A 20970-nucleotide genomic window follows, 5' to 3' on the forward strand; every position below is an offset into this window, starting at 1 on the left:
CATTCGGCGCATACCTGCCCTGGGATTGCCCCTATCTTCTTTGCCAAAGGGCTCTCACTGACCAACATTGCCGAATAGCACACCGATTAACAAAAGAAAAAAAGTAATCGAATGCACTTACGGGAATGTAGAAGTCTCTGAAAATTAACTGCAGCGACAACTCAACCACGTTTTCCACCGGTCAGAGGGGCGGGCCACAGAACCGGCAACTGGGGAATGCAACATTATACGGCACTTGGCGTGTGCGCTCGGAACTCACCGTATCCCGTGGTGGCGGGAAGGGGCGGGTAAGAGAAGCAAAACCCCCAAACCTTCTGGCACCCGCTTCCCAATCAATAAAAGTGACATCGCAACACACGAAACAAACGGCTTAGTGTGAAAAGGCAAGTTTACTGAAGACGAAGGGTGACAGCGCCGGCTCAGTAGGAACCAAGGGTGCAAAACCCCGCGAACCTTCTGTTTGGGCCCCGTTCGAATGAGAATATGTTATGGTGCAGGTGCCGGGTGGTTTTCCACTCGGCCCAAATAAGCAAGCACAGCTGAAGAACCGCGGCTGGGGAATTTGCGGGGAAGGTGGTGCGCAAAGGGATGATCGAATATTGCGGAACACTCGGGGCCAAAGAGGGCCAGTTTCCCGATACGTGGATGCGGCCATATCCCTGCAACAACAAAAAAAAAACACTTCACAAGCGGCCCAGTTCAGCGGAAAGATGGCGGTTCGAAACGGACAACTGGCTTCCCTTTCCGTGAGGAAAACATGGTGAGCCTCCCATCCCAATAATTTATATCAAAACATTTGCACTGGAAGACTTGAAGGCTAACGAACTGGACGGCGGGAAGAGGACCCACACATTGCAAAGGGGAAGGTGGATTGGGAAAAGGATTTCGCTGGGTGTGACCGCCATCGCCTTAATCGGGTGGGGAAAAAAGGATAAAACAGCATAGGGGCGCTGGGAGGTTGGGCAGCAGCTATCGTGCGGAATTGGTGGTGGTGGGGGTATGGTTGAATAGGCTACTAAAATAAATAAATAAATAATGAAGGACAAACCTTCGTCGTGGATAACATCGCAGGCATTGGCAGGCACTATTTCTCTTAAGGCATCTTCCACATCGGGTGGAAGATGGAATATTTTTGTGTGTGTTATATAGTGGTCAGTTCCGACGTTCATTAGTAGCAACGCGGTGATATCAAAATTTACTGTTTTTTGTTTTTTTTTAGTTGCGGCATGGAGGAAAATGAATTAGCGGACGAAGTCGCAGATAAGAGAAACAAACGCACTTATTAATTTTGAAGCTAGTGCGACGAGTTCTAAAGCTCTCCAAGTTGTTGGAACAAGAAGAAGCCCATCACCATGCAGTATACGCCCAAAGGGAACATAAGAAGCGCGTCAACATCTTTCCCTCAGTTAATGACCATTATCCTACTCCCCCAATGTTGCAAACGAAACCAAAACGTCACCATATTTCGAAAAGCAATTAAAAGGTCCCAGTCGCCTTATGAAGCATTGGTGTTCTGCAGAATAACAAAGGTGGCACAATGAGTTTTTCAACAGTTACATAAAAGGGGAAGAAAATAAAAAGGATAAGAAAACGGATCTTCTGGCAAACTCAGCTTCCTCGCCGTGAATGGCGGTAGCGGGTAACGTCATGTATAACTATAAAAAAATATATGAAATGTCAATACTTTTTGTAATCCCTATGTCTCCTCCTCGTGCTGTTGCCCGCCAAAAAGTGACACTCTTTCATTAGAGTGCGTCAATTACCTTAAAGTGTCGCTCAATCTGCAATTCCCTATATTCAGTGGGAAAGGCGAAGGAAAGTAATGTTGCTTCTATGCTTCACTTGCCGGCACCGATGTGCAGTTGCTACTAGAGACAAAAAGAAATCCCCCTACTACGCTAAATAGAGAAGAACCAAGCAGAGAACGAAACCAGAAAGGAGGGTTCATTGGATAGAACGAAGCAAATATACGGAACAAAGAAAGAAATTTTTAAAAAAGGTGAAACTTTGTTGTTGGTGTTGATCATCACTCATTCATTTACCTCACTATTCGGTTGTCCTCCAGTGTTTCGGCCGCATGGCTCCTCATGAAGAAACAACCTGACAGGAAGGTTAAGTTCAACAAAATGCCCCTGTCACAAGCGTTTGGGGGGCAATGAGGTGACGTTTTATTACAAAAGTAAAAAAGAATTCTGACGCTCATTACAGAAATACGAAACAAAATTTAATGCCACCGTTTGTACTTACTGGAAATGTGGTGCGCACTTTGTGCTGCGGCCTTTAAAAAAAAAAAATAATAATAATAATCAAGTAAACAGAAAATAGTATCGATCGTGGGAGGGAAAAAGGTATCAGAGCGAATGCACGGGCGACTATATATGTATACAAATTCATATAAGCATATATATATGTGCACCTTCTGCCTCTAATGCATTTAAGTTCATGCATGGGTTTAGAAAGGAACGACGACAGAGGAGTGAATATTCTCACGATACATATGCGTATGCCTCCTCCGCAAACAGTTCCCCTTTCCCCATTTCTTATCTTCGATTTCTGCGTCGAAGTTGCTTTACCCCTGCTGAAACAATTCGAGTAAAGAACAAACAGTATCACACACAAAAAAAGTAAAAGAGTAAAAGATACATTTAAAAACAAAACAGTGAAGACAAAAAAAGCTTTCTAACGCTAACAAAACTGAAGAAAGAAACTCCTGAGGGATATTGGTCAATCCTCCCTATTTGCGGTATTTTTTTTTCTCCCTACTTATATTTATTTACGCTCCACTTTCTTTCTTTTCTCCCCGCCTCGCCAAGGAAACCTGCAACTACAGATCAGTTTGAAATATTTTAATTTCACATTCCTCGTTCCGCACGTTGTGGGGTTCCTACCTCTTTTTCGTTGACGCGCCCATGCGTTACGTCGAACTCGGAACAACTTTAAACTTCGCGAGCTCAGTGGCCATTTGCTGGGCAACAATGGCGCTGCACGCCGCATATTTTGGTAGTGCCGACCCAATGAATACCGGAATGAGACTCGCAAGTTGTTTAATCTCCGCGTTGAGAGTTTTCTTGGCCTGATCATACTTTGCGAAGGCGGCATCACGGTCCTTGGATTCTTTTATGAACGATTTACTTTCCGTGAGGGGTTTGTCCTTCTTTGCGTAACTCTTCTCAGTTTCCTCCACGTTATACTTGTGTTTGTCGTATGCGTGCCTGAGGGCCACGGCATTGTTGTAAAGTCGCATAACCTTTTCCTGCTGTATTTTGATGGGACGACCTGCTTCCTTCACATTGGTTACGAAGTCTTGCTGCAGGGTCGAAAGCATCGGGCCAATCTTAAGTTTCCGCACTTCCCCTTCGAAACTCACTGCCAACGAAGCCGCTTGCCCATCCGTGCCGTGTGCGAACTCCACAAATGATTGCGATGTGTTCTCATACGCCTTTATCAAGGACTGGAACGCCTGAGTTGTGGCGGTGACATTCACCTCAAATTTTTCTATCACCTTCCCCAGACCTCGGATATACGCTCCCTTGTCGTCGAGATCCTTATCAACTGTTTCGGGGATGTTGCTGCAGCAGGGCATAATTGCTCCTTTTCTTCTCTGTCTTGCTTACCGTGTCTTGCTTCTCGACAATGTTTATTGATTGTAATCCTGAAAGCTGAGATATCACTGAAAGGAAAAAGAAAAAGGGTAGAAGCATAGGCATAAGGGAACACACACATTCACATACATACGCATATATATCTGGGTTCACACAAAACTGATGTTAAGCAACACCACTCTGTGACAAAGTTCTGATGGAAATCCACATGCAACATAAATGATGATGGAAGAAAAATGTTTCCAATGAAATAGCTCACAGTGGTGTCATGTTCCTTGGATCCCTAAGGAAAAGTGTGTGGAAAATGTCATTGAAGAACGTTGGATGATATTTGCAGGCGCGACGGCAGTCCGGACTGAAGGTGATTTCGAGTAACGAAGGCTCAAGTGTCAAAGCGCCCGTTTCAACACAGCGCTCCGTCCGTAGCATAACATCCACACCATACATCGCACGGCATCGACTGTGATCCCCACCCCTCGTTACCACCATGCCAAATGCTTCACGAAGCATTTTCAGAATCTTCGGATATGCAATTTTTTCCCATGCTGCTTCACCGTAACCACTCGAGGCATATTCCTCGTTAAACTCTTTCACAAAGTCATGGTCATGCAACTGAAGCAATGCCTCGGGGTTGGTGTAATTCATAACCGTCCAGTGCTTTTCGTAGCAGTCAAAATCGTCGAGTGAATATTCCTTTAGCGCAAATCGAGTCCAGAAAGTGTTATAGACGTACGCCTCCATGGAGGAGGAATGCTCCGACGTAAAGGAATTTACTGCCACGATGAAACGAAGGTCAAATTTCCGCTTGCGCAGCGTCGCTGTGTTGGCGATATACTTACAGATTACCTTAGGTCCTGTTTCCACGGCTCTCAGCAGTTCAGTGAGGTTGGACGAAAGCGTCATGTCGATGCTTCGTGCCAAATTGGTGGGTTTGCTAATCCATAAATTTGTCCCGTCGTTGCTGCGCAACTTGCCGATATCCTCATAGGTAACCAATGGGTCTGTATCAATCTTATTGTCTAATGCGGCCTTGCGCACGATGAAGTCACCAATTAGTTCCTTTAGCTGTGTCGTCGAATCGTAACTTGTTTGATACCAGTCGACGTAACCATAGGTCTCCTGAATTAGTCGCAACAGCCCCTGTTTACTCGTGAACTCAGACTCCTCAGGGAACTGCGAAATATATTGTGCGTGCCCATAGTCGTTTAAACCCTCGATAGAATGGTGAACAACCCATACGATGTGCGCTTCCTGCGGCAGATCGACCACCACAAAGTGATTCGCATCAGTGAGATTTTGTGAAAGCTGTTGACTGTCCGTGAAAACACGGAGCGGGCCGCTCGGACACCTCTCCACCGGCGCTAGCGCACTCTGTTCCCGTTGGGCACGTCTTCCAGGAACGCTTTCCAAACGCTTCACCAGACGTCGCCACGCTTCTACGCAAAGAAGTTGGGCGGAGCGGTAGGGATCTTCTTCTGTTTCTTCCTCGTGTCGTGTGTTGTATATAAGCGACAGTATTTCCTTCCCGCTTGTCGCTTCGAGAGTTGATGCCGCCCGCCTCGTGGCAACTTCTTCCTCTTCCATGTCCTCTACGCACCACATCGCTGAGAACACACCGCCCTTTTCCGGGAAACAAATGGGTATCGGTTCCAACTTCATATTCGCTTTCTCATTCACTACTGTTGTTATGGCGCTGCCCACTTCGTCATGGATAAACCAGTAGCTTTCGTACTGGGAATCATCTCCGTCCGCCGATGTCGGAAGGCGATACGAACCCACCTTGTTCCACATGTGGTCAAATATCAGTTGCGCTCCATGTCTGTTATCGGCGCCCGAAAGGTTCACGGCCAAAACACGACCCAACCGCGTGCGGAGGGCCTCATTTGCTTCCAGATGAGCGCGAAAATCTCGCAGGCGGAAGGTACAGCAGTGATCAATAAGCCAAATATCGTCATTAGCCTTTAGATTCTTACTCGCCACAAGAACATAGTTACCAGCAGTTTCCGAGGACTGGTCCTCCGCGTCGACTTCATCCTCGTCCTCACGCGCCACAACCGCCAGCGAGAAAGAGGTTCCAGCGTCAAAGACGTCATTGACCAACTTTTCAAATAACGACCGCTGCAAGTGCTGAGGCACGCTGTGAACGACGAACCAGTCCGCTAGGACTCTCGAGAATGCTTCAAAGTCTTTCATCATTTGTAAAACTGGTTATTGTTCGCGTTATTACCCTGGTAACCGGCTTATGAAACCGACCCTCAGTTGGCACCTCTAAGGATAGTAACCGATTGCCAGCCGCCTTTCTTTAGCTTCAAACTTCCACCGAAAATAAGCCACCGTTCCGCAGCTTGCTCAATGGTTTCGGTGCACCTGGGAGAGAAACATAACAGATAGGGAAACAAGGGAAAAGGTCGGGTTTGGCGTGTAACCTCAAATGTTGGGACTCATTGTTACTGGCGCAAACGCAAAGGAGAAGATCAGCCTGCGGTCCCCTTTATGCATCAAAAAGTGCGAGGGAGAATACGCACCCTCCGTCACAGGATATATGAATGGGTGCCAACTACAACCACTTGGAGCAGGCTACCGTACGGCGTCCCGCAACGGTGACTCCCCGGCCGTGATAAAAAAGTGGCAGCAATAACAATTGTTTCATCACCTACATCGAAGAGGATGGCACTGCCACCAAGGCACCGATTACCAACCCGATGTGCTCATGCACATAGAGGGGAAGTACACAAAATTTAAAAAGCAACGACAACAACGAATGAGGAGCAGGAAGATGTAAGTGCAATCGAAAATACTTTATAAGTTGACACACCAGGAACATTTGTTCGAATGGGTGCCATGCCATGGCTTCATTTCAACTTGTTTCTGCCTTTCTTATCAGTAGGATTGATATATACTTCTTTCAATGAAGTATGTACATATATTTCTTCGATTCTTTGATTTCTCTATTCTGGAGTTGGATAAAACAGATGCTACTGTTATATGTACCTTCCTTTCACTCAACTTACTAGCTGTTACCGTTTTTCTTTTTAGTTTCCCATCTTTACATTATTTTCTGTCGCTCGTACTTTCAGTACCCACGCACTTCTTCTACCGCAAATAATGTGGTGATCCCAGTGTTACTCACCGCCAGCTTTCCGCTGCTGCTACCCCACTCATTCCACTAAACAGACATGAGGAAAGCGGCCACTCCTCCAAGTAAGAGTTGTTCATCCTTTTCCTCACCGCCAGGGACGGAGATATCGAGAATTTTGGTGCTCCGCGTGGCGTTGGTGTAGAGAGGAATATGTGCACCGCCACTCTTATCGCTGCCATACATCCACCACACCTGCACTTCAGTGGGCATAGGCATGGAGGACGGCGAGCTTGACGAAACGGGTGAAACAGTGGCTTGAGCGTCAATCAGCGAACCCTGAACTTGTATGGACTCACCCTTTATCGTAATGCATGGGGTGCCAGAGGCTGGTGAGGCACTGCCCTTACCACCTTTTGGCACGGCGACGAGCGACATATCAACAAGGGGTGCTTTGGTAGTACGAGCTGTGTACTGCCGCAGTGCGATGAGAAATGTTTGGGGCCTTAGGAAGTCCACCAAGTCAAATACACCACCACTGGGGGAGAATGACCGCTGCGCATTGGTTGTCATGACCGTCAGCCTCCGGTTCAAAAGTTGTAACCATAATCCAATTTCCTTCGGCCCGTCCATTTGGTCTAGCCAATTAGAGGGGGCGCGGCCACTAATAAGCTCTGCCGCTTCCTCTCGTAGTGCTGCCGAAGGCATTAGCAAACCATCTGCCACACACTGCAGGTCAGCAAACTTGGCGGCAACGGATTCCACGATCTCCCTGAGCAGTCCTGCCTCACTAATAAAGAATACCTTCATAGGGTCGTAGTTTCCTTGCCCTGCGCTCAGTGCCTGAGTGCTTCCACCCTTTAAACCGCTGTTTTTCCACACTTCAAGTACTGGCACGAGCAGGGAGCGCCACACATCCTTTGCAGATGCACTGACACCTGCACTGTGGACAAATGAGCGCAATTCTTCCCTTAGGCGGTCTGTGTGCTGCTCCTTCACCGCGCGGTCTGCGTTGTCTGGCAGGCACAAAAGGGCTGGCGTGTCTACATCGGAGACGTTATCGCGGATGAACTGTACAACCTCACTATGTTCATTGGTGGTTGGCACGTACAGTTTCTCGTGCAGGGCTTTGGTACACGAAACGAGAAGTTCCTCATTAAAGATCTTGGAAATAAGCTTCAGCAGCACCTGTTCATCACGTACATTCTCCAACCTTCCACCATAGATACAGTTCTGCAACATACCTCGGAGCGTGACCCAGTCCATGTTGTTGTGACTTAGCATACAGAAAACGTCTGATGCCGCTTTCATGTCTGCAAGTGAAAACTCGTAGAACTTTATCCATCCCTGTGGAACATAGTTTCTCCTCTCCTGCAGCAACGCGTGGAACCAGGCTAAACCAAACAGCATCTGCGAAAGCGTTTTTGTCTTCAACCGCAGATAACCTTCGTCCCACATGATGTAAGACCGCATAAGATTCTGCTTCACGCCAGGGGGTGCCTCAATTGTCATCTTTAAGGACATCCGCAGCAGCACCGTTGGGAAGAGGTCGTGGGGTTCAGTGGTTATAATAAGACGGAAGTCTTGGTTAGGTGGGGGCATAGCACTCAGCTCTTTTTCTAACACATAAGCCCAGTCCAGCACAAGGTGCAAATTCTTCAAGAACAGCCAGTCGCCCTGTGCTGCGCAGCGGCGGAGGTGCAACATTGCATCGTCCGTCTGCCCACCACCTAACGCAATTTGGGTGAAGCGCTGTCGCTCCATGCGACGGTACGCTACTTCCTGCACCTCTTGACTTGGATCTGCTCCACCTGAAGTAATCAGAATTATTGGAGTGGTAGCACTGGCGCCAGTGAGCATCTCTTCCAACGATGTTAAAGGAGTCAAGGAATCAAGCTGTAATGAGTGCATAATAACATGGTGCGCGAGATCCGCAAGTCGATCCGGCCGGAAGGTGTCCACGATGAGCAGTTGCTCCATGAAACTCAGTCCCGAGTTCTTGGTCAAACTCTCCTCGGGCGTGTTCTCCAAGATCCAACTTCCCCATCGCTTCTCATCGTTCAAATCCCACTTCTTCACGTGTTCCGAAGCTGTTGCATCCGCAAGAAGGGCTGTAAATTTAGCGCGTGACATGGGTGGAGCCCAGATTGGAAGCTGCACACTACCATCTGAGGCGGCATTACCCTCAGTATTGGCACTTCCGGCGGAGGCACCAACAAGCAGGTTCCATAGCGATGAGGGGAATTTTTGTGGGAAGAAACCGTGAATGAGATGCATACCAAAGACAAGCCGATCGCGCTCTAGAAGGCCGCGGCTCACGTGGACAAAGCACTTTTGTATGAAATTAGTGGCAAGTCCCGCCATTTTCGCCTCTATGTCTGTCTCCCCCTTGTAGCCACTCAAACACTCAACGAAAAGCCGTACGAAGTCATTGAGACCAAAGTGATACATACGATTCAAGTTCTCCAAGTCCTTGACGAGGAAGAAAATCGTCGACCCGTTGCTGGCGAAGGGACGATAAACCTCTCGCTTTTCATTAAGCTCCGCTTCTAGTTTATGAGACTTCTCCAGTGCCTCGGTGATACTCGAAGCTTGCACTTTCACATCATTCAAAGCTTGTATGAGAGCAGTGTTCTCCAGCAGATCACCAGAAGAGTTGGCGAGGTCACTTAACAGTCGTTCCTCCAGTTTATTGAGCTCCAGCTTAAGGCTTTCCTCTTTTTGAAGCAATGCAGCACGTTCCTGCTCCAACTCAGGTCTCTCGTGCTGAATAGTTACACCCAAAAGCTGATTTTCCAGACCAAACTTCGTTACGGAGAAGTTCACCACCAATACCAACGCAGCGGCGCCTGGTGGAAGATCAATATCTGTTCGTCTGGTGAAGAGCATAATGCGGAACTTGTCCTGCCAATCTACTTGCTTGTTCCCAACCTGTACCACCTGCTTAGCCCCTGCTGTGAAGATATCGCGACGAAGTATTGGATACAGGATGGGTTCTACACCGTCAACATCCATGACGAGCAGCGTCTTACCGAAACGCACCGCGAGTTCAAGGGTGTGGGAGAACCGCTCATCGTGCATGGAGGTTACTTCCGACACAATGTTGTTGGTCTTTAGGTTCATTTTTACCCATTCAATAGCCTGATTGGAAGGATCGATAACCAGGGGTGTCTGCACAGAATCGAGCATTGCAATTGCATTCTCCTGACTGAGGTCGTCACTTGGAAGCCCTTCACTTTTCCACTGCAGAAGTTCACCGTCCGTGCGCATATATCCCGTAAGCTTGACAACGTCGGGTAGATTGAGCCGGCTTGACCACTGCTTCAAGTAGCGTTGGCGAACATCTTCAGTTTCACGTGCGATGTATGTGATAAAAGCCGCTGCAACGAGGGCGCGCTTTGGAAGCAGCTGGTTGCTTGATTGAATCTTCTGAGCATCCTGTGACCACCGTGTTTTCTCCCCACTGAGTTTTTCAAGCAAATCCTTCGCTTTGGTAAGCTCCTTCTGCGCCTTCTCAAGTGTGTCCTTGATTCGCTCCGCGTCTTTGCACTTCTCAGAGAACTCCTTCCGTAACTTCGCAACGGCTTCATCGATTTTTTTCAGCTTGCTCTTGAGTTGTTTGAGTTGTTCCTGACCCTTTGCGCTGTTTGTCTCCAAATCCTCAAGTTGCTTGTTGAGCGGACCAATGCTTTCGAGAATGGTGGAGTAATCGATCATAGCCTTCACCCACGCTGCCATCGGTGCGGCGGCGACAGAGGCACGACGGATAGTTTCCTGCTTGAAAGAACCGGCTTTTTGATTCATGAGCCGCGCGACGTTCTCTCGGATGGGAGTTGAGATATTCTTTGCGTCGAAATCAAGAATTCTCTCCTTGACACCACGCTCACCAAGAAACTTGCGCATAGACTGCCATGACACATCATTCACACCAAGTAGCGCAAGGACAGCCTCCAGCACGTCTTTCACTGGCTCTGGTGGCGCCTTGAGTGACCGAATTTCGTTCAGTTGCTCACTTCGAATGGAGCTAACAGCCTCACGCGCGGATTCAAGCATTGGTGTGATGCCGCTCAACTCCTTCGTTACCTTCTCCCTCTTCACCGCAATTTCCTCTTGTTCAGTGCTCAGTCGCGCTTGCAACTCCTCTGCCGTGTCACGCTGCTCTTTTGACTCCTCCATCTTCTGTTGAATCTCCGTCAGGGCTTTATCGGCTTCCTTTTGTTTTTCCTCCACCTTCTTTTTCTTGCGCTTAACGTCCGACTGGATCTTCGCCACGCTTTCCTCTGCCTCGTGCAGCTTCGCAAGGCCCGCATCAAGTCGCTTCAAACTAGCCTCACCGCTCTCACCTTTCTTTTGAAGAATTGATTCATAATTTTCCATCAGTACTCGGAAGCGTTCGGGCGTCGCCTCTTCGCCGAAGGACTCGTGCACAGAGAAGAGCTCACGGTGTAAATGAAAACCTTTATTCGCAGAATCGGCACCAATGTTATCAATTACAGCAGCAAGTCGTTTCTTGCATATATTGCGAGTGGCGTCGTTGCTCCACGCGCCCATCCACAGCAAATCGCAGTTGCTTATGAGCCCTGGGTTAGACTGTAGCCTAACCAAAAAGAGAGGGTGGCAGTTGTCCATCACTAGTGCGATGCGGAGGTTTCGGCGAAGGCGCTGAAGGTAGAAGGATGCAATAGATCCCATGTATCCATCATTGGCGGCATCCTCACGCAATGAGGCACACATTGTTTCCACCTCCTCCTGTGTAAAGAGACCAGGCACCTCACCGCTGCTCACAAGACTGTTGATCATCTCCAAGAAGGTTTCGTCGACGATGTTGTGATCTTCGAGCATAAGAACCAACCGCTCGTTCTGTGTCGTTGCTCGCTGTATAAACTGCCTCAAGTCTTGGCGAAAGTTTTTCAGTGCGTACTTCTGCATCATATTGAGTGTCACCACGTTCATTTTTAGGAGAAATGCAGCGAGGCAGACGGCGTTACGTCGCCCCACACCGGGGCGACCCACCAAAATAAGATGACCGAACGGCCGGGTCAGCACACGGTCCACACGCGCGAGCCACCCAACAACTTCAGGAATTACGTGGATATTCAGAGTTTTGTGTTCACGGCTGTACTTCACTATTCCCTGCTCAACCTCAGCAGCAGCAGCTTCGTACGATACACCCTTCAGACGTTTCTGACCGCGTTCGTCTGCCTCACTGAGCCACGAGACAAACAGGATGGAATTTGCGTCATCAGCAGATGAGGAGGAAGTGGAGGAGTACCCTATCGTGGCGAGGGACTCACTTATGGTTTTCCGGGCCTTCTTGATGTCTTCAGCGCGAGGGAGACAGTCAGCGAAGATGCACGTCGCTTCGTGTCCCAAAACAGCGGGAAGCGTTGTGGTTTGTGAGTCAATCTCATACATGAGTACATTGGTGACCCAATTGGTGATACTGCGTGGGCAGAAGAGGCAGTGGGCATACTCCTCCCCTTCGCGCTTACGGCAAATCTTCTCAAACACGTTAATCACAAACCCCGATAATGTAGGGCAGTTTGCGAGGTCACAACCCAGATCGGGTACACTGCTAATGAGTGATTTGAAGTATTCCGTATATATCTGGTTGAGGCCTGCCTTTGAAGGGTATGACATGAAAACGATTCCCACAACGGCGAGAAGACGAGGTGTAACAGCGTAACGACCAGCTGACACTGTGGGGTTCATACTAGCCACCAGTTGAACCTTCTCGATGCCAATCCACTCTAGGTCGTTGTTGTAAAACCCTTGGTACATGATCAACTGCATCATGAAGGCGTGAAGTTCCACAGTGCCATACCTATCCGGTTTGGGAAGATTTACGTTCTTTAGAATAATCACTAGTCTTTCACCCTCCTTAGGACGGTACACATGCCCACTGCTTGTGCTGGATATGGTGCACATTTGCTCTAGTTTTTGAATGAGGTGAAGCGAAGTAGTTTGCGCGCTGCAATGAAGGACGGTGATCCTCACACCACTGTGGCGGGTAAAGCACTGTTGCAGAGTAATGCTCTTTCCACTTCCCTCCGGACCGACGAGGAACACTGGACGGCAGTTGGTGTCGCTAACCAAAGGCTCAAGGGTTGCCATAAGTCGCTGCACGTCCACAGTGGGAACAATTAACTCACCCTTCAGGAGTGATCCGGACGAACTGTCCACTGTGAGATTCGAGGCGAACTCTTTTAGACATTTTTTCTCGTGATCGTAGTAAGTATCCAATGGTCGCTTCTTGGACACAGGGCTAACTTTTCCCATTTCGTACACTGCTGTTGTGATAGTTTTGGCGCCTTCAGGATGGAGCATACCACAGAGCCCGCGAAGCAGCGAGAACACGAAGTCTTCTTCATTGGCCACATGCAAAATGTGTGCAAGACAACAGTTAAGAATCCCCATACCGGTTGTAGGTACCACGAGGGCGTCCAGTCGCAGTGTTTGATGCACAGCGGGAATAAGGTATTTTTCAATAAGAGGCCCAAGGAGCTCCCGACGCTCCTCTGGTTGCTTGTGGAGAAACGAGCGTACAGCGGGCTCAAGACTAACATCATCTTCGGAGAACAGGATGACACCCATACGGGATACAGTGGCAGGAGAGGCATATGCGAGGCTGTGTGTCTCAAAAATAAAGTTCACATTCTTACCAAACTGGATACGCACACCATTGGGAAGTGTCAACAACTTGTTGTCGTCAAGGACAGAGTTGAGCGACTCAACCCATTCAGGGTCAATATCGCCATCACATAAAATCCACGGCCGAGATTCTTTCGGTTGTCTCACGACATCCCGCGCAGCGGCGGACAGCACACCATCGTACCACTCTCGTGTGTCCGGGTCCATATAACCCAAAAGCTGCTGTCGATGAATAGCCTTAGGGTTCATTACATGCAGCGGGACTTCAATCTTTAGTATTTGCATCGCTTTGCGGAGAATGCGAAGAAGTGTGCTCTTTCCACTACCGCTTGGACCAACAAGCACAACTCCCATACGCTGACCCAGCGCCTCGTATAACTGAAGGACCTTGTGAACCTGGGACTTGACGAGCTGCAAACCCAGCTCACGCACAGCCACTTCAATGGCAGATTCGAGCTCCCCGTACGCAATCTCGCGAATACTGACCTGCGGGAACACATCCACTGCTAATTCCCTGAAGAGTCGTGCGTCATCGACGGAGAGTTTGCTGAGCATGTTGATGCTAAGCGATTGCAAAACCAGCTCTTCTTCCTGTTTCTCACTAGCTGCATTACCTCCGTTGTCTGCCTTCCACTTTTGCACCAAAGACCCTGCAAGGTGAAGCACAGCCTTCAGTGAACGCAGACCCCAGTCGTAGTGCTGCTGCTTTGACATTAGCTGCCCAGAAAGGCGGTACATTTCCACGATTTTCTTTGCTAGGTTTTTCGCATGAGTAAACCCCTCTGACAACAACATGGTCGACGTGATAAGCTCGTTGTTGGGCTGTGTCATGGCAACCTCACGGAACAGTTGCCTCAAGTTATCCGGTAACTTAGAACGTCCACCGTAACCTTTACCGGCGGGGTTCAGTGTAACGAAAATACCAGCGTTCTTGTTCACCTGAATAAGCCGGTTTAGAAGTGTGCAGGAGGGCTCGCGATTTTTAATTGCCTCCTGGATTACTTGAATCATTTGAGATATGGCTGAAAGCTGATCTATTTTGAGACGATTGAACTCATCGAAGCAGCCCCAGGCACCGCACTTGACAATTCCCATGAAGATACGCCCCATAGACTTAAAGTCAATACCCTCATCGCAGTTGAAAACAAGCACTTGCCGCCCCATTGCACTACCCAGCGCTTTCACAGATTCCGTTTTACCTGTACCTGCAGGTCCGTACGGATTACCACCATAACCAAGTTGCATACCTTTGGTAAGAACCAAGTAGCACTTGTCAGTCAGCGGAGTGTGCACAAGTTTTGCCGCATTGCCTTGGTATTCGTACGTATAATCAAACTTTGTGTCCATCATCGCTACGTAGCATAGTTCGTTTTCGTTCATGTAGTAGCGCAACTGCTTCTGCCACCACCAAGACTCCGTGGAAGTCACTCCTTTCGCCACCAGTGCTTCTACGACTTCAATGTGATGAATAACATCGAGGATAAGGGCTTTCACCTTCAACTTGGATACAGGGTCGGTATCAGCAGGAAACATTGTCAACTTGTTCAAAACGTTCTTCAACTCACCTCCCAGTGCTGATAAGGAGTTTTTGCTGATTGCTTCTTCTACAGCTGCACTGAACTGCACCTGCAGTGTCACTTGAAGTACTTGCGAGGGGTAACGGTTTATTGGCTCAGGGTCAATGATATTCTTCACTTTCACACAAGAGGCCAAAAGTCGTTGTAACGTTTCCTTCATGCACTGGTCCAACGCAACCAGCCACTTCTCAACGTCATCCTCCTCGATAGACACGGGTTTTGCCAACTCCACTTGCTCTCGATCTGAGGACACCATATGCGTGATAAACTTATGATCCTCACTGAAGATCACGGAGTTAATTCCCATAAAGAGTTTCTTGAGGTGGGCCTGAATAACAGATGGGCTCTTGCTGTGACCCAATATTTCAAGCATATCCTCGTCACTAATAAAATAGAAACGGGAGAAACTCTCACGTTTGGACTCGAGAAACTCCATCAGTGATTTCTGGCAACGCTCAATTTGGTCGAGAATAGTCTTCAAGCGGTCCACAATGTCCGCCTGCGATGCAATCGTCATCACGCGTGGATCTGCCTCTACATCTTGCATGATAGACACAAATTCTTTGTCCACACGCTTAAAGCGAGCCTGTTCCTGTGGTAACGCACCACGAGCGAAGATGGGTTCCAGGTATGTCCATTTCCGTTGTATCGTATTCATCAGCATAAGAGCTTCATACAAGTTAGCAAGTTTGACCTCCCACCCGTTTGCCTCATCCGCAAAGTGGGAAAAGAATGGACTGTCTTTAAGTGACCCAATCAGTGACTGGTTGTCACTCACTTGTGCTAAAGTCTCCTTCCACTCAGAGATGAGCTTCACCTTCGCCGGTGTTGCACTGTCTGCTGGGGCGATGAGAGTAAAATTGGCCTCCAAAGCCCACGCTCGGAGGTCTTGCAGTGCCTCACGTATTTGCACTTCACCCTGAACCCTTGCATGAAGTTGTTTCAGCTCGGTTTCTGCCGCTACAAGCTGTTTGTGATGGTCGAGGATATGACCGAACGTAAGATCCGTGCTCGTCATCCCCTTCTCTATTTCAAGTAGACGAAACATTTCGTTCCAGTGTTCCGTCATCATACCCTCACCGCGAACAAAACGGAACATGGGGACACAAATTGCCCACCCCTCGAGCATGTTATGAAGGTATTGTGCGATGACATCCGTATCACTACCCATATGGGATGCGTTAGCAGTTGCAGTCAGCTTTGCTTTCCATTCCTTCATGAAGTCCTCAAATACGTATGTGTGCGACCGGAAGGTCAGCCAATCCTCCTTGCGCAATGTATCAAGGCTCTCTCTGAAGTTATCATAGAGAGTCCACATAGTGGCTGTCTGCGAGACGTCATTAAGCGTGGTTTCCAGTTCATGGAAGTTTGGTGGTGGAAGTTTAAAGTGCAAGCATTTAGCTTCAAGCTCTTTTGATTGAGTTTTCAGCTCATCCAACTCGTTGTAGCTGTCCTTCATCTGCGTCAAGGTAGTATCGATCAACGCAGGTTTGCTCTCTTTAAACGCCTCGAGAAGCTGCGCTTTCATTTTATCCCACTTGGAAGAGAAGCGTTGCCCATCTTTCATATGCTTTTGGATCATGCTGTCCAGCGAGACCCGCATTTTTGACATAGAAGCGTCAATAACTTTGTGGTGTGACGCGATTGCCTCGCGCAAGTGTTCCCAACGGGACTTTGTGGAACCGATGTCAATAACCGTTCCAGTGTGCTGCCGGAGCACCCGATTCAATTCCTCCGCCTCACTAAACTTTTCTTCATATGATGGCATTGCTGCCACGAATTCTCGATAGGCCTTATTTGCCTGTCCAACCTCTTCCATAGTAACAGGTTGCCGTGTGATGACGTTAGAGGCGTTGTACACAAAGGTGTCAATTGCTGACAGCGTCTGCTGCATCGTCTTACGCATGGCGTTGAGCAATGCCTCCTCGAGGCGATGTAGCTGCTCCTCAACACTCGCCTTTATGGGAATAGTGCTAATAGTGAATCCGTCAATTTTCATATTATCATCGATGTCACGAAGTTTATTTAACTGCTCCTTCACAACATTAAAACCATCCGAGTAGTTCTTGAGATTCGCGCAAGTTGCTTCGACAAGTGCGTCAATGTCAGGGCCACCATTTATGCCGCAAGTTCCTACCAGCACATGTGTGCGGAACGCTTTACGGACACGGTTAAGCTTTCCGAAGAGCTCCACCGCTTTGAGGTGGACGGTAACGATACGGTCCTTGTTTGAAAGTGGTATCAATTTGTACAACTCGTAAGGACCCCCCGATTCCTTCTTCTGTTGGAGGCCGCGGAAGCGGAGCGGAATACCCACCAACTCGCGCACCTGCTGGTAGTACGCCTCACGCACCGCTTCAAAACTGGGCTTGAACTGTACCTGCCCCTGTTTGAACACCAATTCCACCTTAAATTCCTGCATCTTCTCATGCATTGTTTCCAAACCTCGCTGGTATTGGTGCTCTAGCGCTTTGTAGATTTGAGCATCCAGATGACGCCGCCAATTGTCATAATTGTCGATGTTGTGAGCATTCAGGAACTCCTCGAATAAGCGCCGCAGACCATCTACAGCCGTACGCCACTGATCCGTTTGGCCGGCAAGTTCGAGGTTGTGCAACTCTGCCACCTGATTCATGAAGTCAATATGAAAACGGCGGATGCGGCGGTTTTCCACGCACAGTGCGTCCACTGCGTTTTGGAACCGCATGTTGAGGCCGTCAATTTCGTTGTAGTTAGCAATAGTTACTAACCGCTTGTCGGAGCCCTTGTAGAGCAACTGTGACAAGGCATGATTCGAGGCTGACTCAAGCATCGACCGCGTACAGTGAATGATTTGCCGTTGCACGGTGTTGTAGTTGCTCACGACCTGCATACTGCGAGTGGTGGCTTTAATAAGTTTTTCACAGGCCTTAATTACACCCTCCCCCTCCTCACTAATGCGCAAAAGCTCCTCGTGGCGACGACCGCACCAACTACGCATGCTGTATATCTCCTGTAAGCACTGTTTGATAGATGGATGCACAGTACATGTGATACACTGCTTGTTGGATCCGTTAAATACAACAGCATCTGGTAAACTTGTTAACTTCTTGCAATGGTTTTCCATGTTCTGCCTCCAAGCTGCTAATGCCTCGCTCTCCTCTTTTTGCATTTCACCCATAATACCCTCAGCGACCTTCACAACCTGGTCAAGGCTTGTGGATTTTCCAAAGAGGATGCCAGCAATCTCTGGTATCTGCGCGCACTCCGTCTGGGCGGACTTGGCCATTTTTACAGTATGCAGGTCTGTCGTAGACCGCCGCTTGTTATTCTCATAGCGCACTTGGATCTTTTGCAGCTGCTTGATGAGGTGTTCAGCAACACTGGCCATATCACCCTCGACGCCGTTTTTAATCCCCTCCCGGTTAAGCAGAGTTCTGTGCTGCTTGAGCGTACGGATCAAATCTTCCTGACCCCGCTGATTACTGCCGAAGAGCTGCTTCACGCGACCACGAAGATGGTCCTCCAGGAAAGAGAACTCTTTTTCAAATTTGCCGATGCACGTTTTCCAGCGGTCATCGGATGTCACCCTCCGGTCCGTAACGCTTTCTCCGTCAAACACAACTTCGGGTGCAATGCTCTCTGGCGCCTTTCCTGGTGAAAGATTCTCTGCACTGGCCAGCAGTTGCCGAATTCTCAACACGTCCCGCAACCGTTGTTCAAAAGCACTCTGCACTCCACCCTTTTCAGATCCCACATCCACATCTTTCCACTCTCCTCTCAGCAGGACTTCCTTCATTGATCCCCACTCCGCAATCAACTCCACGGATTTCTCCAGTTGATCAATATTCATACGCCATATACCACGCCAGTCTCTTCCATCGAGTAGTAGTTGGCCTTTAACGTACTCCTGCAGATCCCCCGAAACTATGGAGAGCAGCACCGCCGCGTCCATTTTATTGCGCTCACTGTGAGGATTGCGCTTCCAGTAAGAGCGGAGCGTCTCATACACAAGTCCCAGAACCTCCCGTGCCTCTGCCAAAGCGAAAGACTTTTGACGCCACTGAATTGGTAATTCATGTTCAACTGGGGTGGCCGAATAGGAAGCAACAGCACTGGCCAATACACGCATATTAACCCATACTTTTAGTTGCGGCTCCCCGGAAGACTTCTTGGTAGCAGCTGCCCCTCCACTAACGCCGTTCGTATCGGCATCTTCATTTTCCTCCTCATCACCCGCGGGGCGCGAGGATTTGGCCCTTTCCATGGGAAGCGGGGTGGAGAGATTAGAGTACACTTGCACACAGGATGCTTTCCTCATTACCAGATCCAGCCGCTTACCCGTCGGGCACATAACCTTTGGGAACTTTTCCACCATCACCGCCCCACTAGCCAGGTCCGACACAACATCGTTGTAGAGCGTTTCCAACACAAGGTGAATGTTCGGTTGGTCGGATACCTCATCTATATTGTCGGGAAAGTCATCAACAGCCCCTACCTCCTTCAAAAATTTATCGAAGGGCAGCACCTGCTTCTTCACCAGTGTAAAGTTTGTTTCCTCACTTTCTGAGGGAAGTCGGAGGCTCGTACGACCACCTGTCATATCCCGCACGATTGTCAGGCATAACCGCTGAAGATCATCTGTCAATCGTGCTTCCTCTTCACCACCAATGGGGATCGGCTGCGCAGTAAACAAAATGCAACCATCACCACGCGTTAAGTTCCCTCCACCGAATATAACGCGCAGGTGACGCTGTACAACGTTCAGTAGTTGCGACTCAACAACGATGGGTCCTGAGCGCTCCATTGGTTTAATAATAGTATCAATAACAGCAAACTTCCTCCTTCTCTTTTCTTCTAGTTATATGTTCTGACCTTCACCACGACGCTTGTCTCTTTCCTTCCCTCTCTTTTCCGCTGCACTCGAGACACCCCAACGCCACCAGCTCACACCTTCTCTCAACTCAGGCAAACCCTCCACAACACCTCTTTATTTCTTAATTACTTTCCCGCTACAGCTCGCAGGATACTAAATTCTGTTGCAGTGTTTGCCCGGTGATTTCAAAATGTATTTCTTTCCTTCCTCTTCCTTCCCCTTTGCTTTCTTTCTCTGCGTTGTCAATTTGTTTTGTAGTTTTGATTTTTTTTTTTTAATTTCTCCTCTTGTTTATTGTTCTTTTTTTCCTTTTCGTTCTCGAAGGAAGCCTATAGCAACAGCGGCAACAACAAAACAGTGATATGTCGATGCTGGTGAGGCTCGACAGTACCGAATAAAAGAAGAGAGAAAAAAAGAAATATTTCCTCTCCCCCGTTACCTCCGAATATTAGAGTCAAATGTGTTTGTTTTAGTGTGAAGTAAAGCAGGAAAAAAAATAAAAAGATAAGGATAAAGAGAAAGAGGAAGAGGGACGAAAAGCATGAATTCAGATTAGTAACAGAAGCATTTGACAGCGGAAAAAGGAATGGAAAACAAACAGCCGAATTAGAACAAACACATAGCACCGCTACGGATTGCAAACAGTGATGTGTGTGAGTGGAGAAGTAAAGATCTACGCAGTTGAAACAACACACCAAAAAAAAAAAAGTGAGGCATGTTCAGTTGCTAACCACAAAGGCAGGAGAAACAAAAGATTCAAGGAGAAATGGATGAGAAAAGGGGAGGAGGGAAGGGGAAGTGTGGGCGGGGTAAAAAGTCGTAAAAAGACGTTGCACGTATTTGTGTCGAGGAAATAAAACTGAGAGAGCAATTGAATTGCGCATGTAAAAAAAAAACCACCGATACACTTCATTCATTTTAACCCCATGCGTTTAAACCTGCACACGATACTTGCATCGTACTTAAAAAGTAAATATAACTGATGCCACACTACCTTTTTCTCTTGTTCGCTCCCATTTTTTTTTTCTGTTCTTTTCTCTTTTCTCCTCACAGGTCCCCAATTCCCCCTACCCTTCAACATTGTGTATTTCAATGTAAATGCCTCACACCTTTATAATCACTTCGATCTCGTGTCATCGCGCTTACATGCACGCAACATTTTGGGTGTTGGAGGCAAAAAGTACATACGAAGGAAAACAGACACAACAG

At 48.2% G+C, this 20970-nt stretch overlaps 3 protein-coding genes across 3 annotated transcripts; all 3 read right to left on the reverse strand.

Annotated features, from left to right (window-relative positions):
- Nucleotides 1–2914: 2914 nt before the first annotated feature.
- On the reverse strand, nucleotides 2915–3583 carry TbgDal_XI2660 (hypothetical protein, conserved; the record flags this gene model as incomplete). Its single annotated transcript, XM_011781111.1, has 1 exon — nucleotides 2915–3583. One exon carries the CDS (start codon nucleotides 3581–3583, stop codon nucleotides 2915–2917), a length of 669 nt encoding a protein of 222 aa, XP_011779413.1.
- Nucleotides 3584–3857: 274 nt separating this feature from the next.
- TbgDal_XI2670 (hypothetical protein, conserved) lies at nucleotides 3858–5798 on the reverse strand (the record flags this gene model as incomplete). Its single annotated transcript, XM_011781112.1, has 1 exon — nucleotides 3858–5798. One exon carries the CDS (start codon nucleotides 5796–5798, stop codon nucleotides 3858–3860), a length of 1941 nt encoding a protein of 646 aa, XP_011779414.1.
- Nucleotides 5799–6768: 970 nt separating this feature from the next.
- On the reverse strand, nucleotides 6769–19692 carry TbgDal_XI2680 (dynein heavy chain, putative; the record flags this gene model as incomplete). The annotated part of the gene is made up of 1 exon (XM_011781113.1): nucleotides 6769–19692. The coding sequence occupies one exon, from the start codon at nucleotides 19690–19692 to the stop codon at nucleotides 6769–6771; it is 12924 nt and encodes a 4307-aa protein (XP_011779415.1).
- Between the last annotated feature and the right edge of the window lie 1278 nt (nucleotides 19693–20970).

Source organism: Trypanosoma brucei, chromosome 11, assembly GCF_000210295.1.
Source record: "Trypanosoma brucei gambiense DAL972 chromosome 11, complete sequence".
NCBI classification, from domain to species: domain Eukaryota; phylum Euglenozoa; class Kinetoplastea; order Trypanosomatida; family Trypanosomatidae; genus Trypanosoma; species Trypanosoma brucei.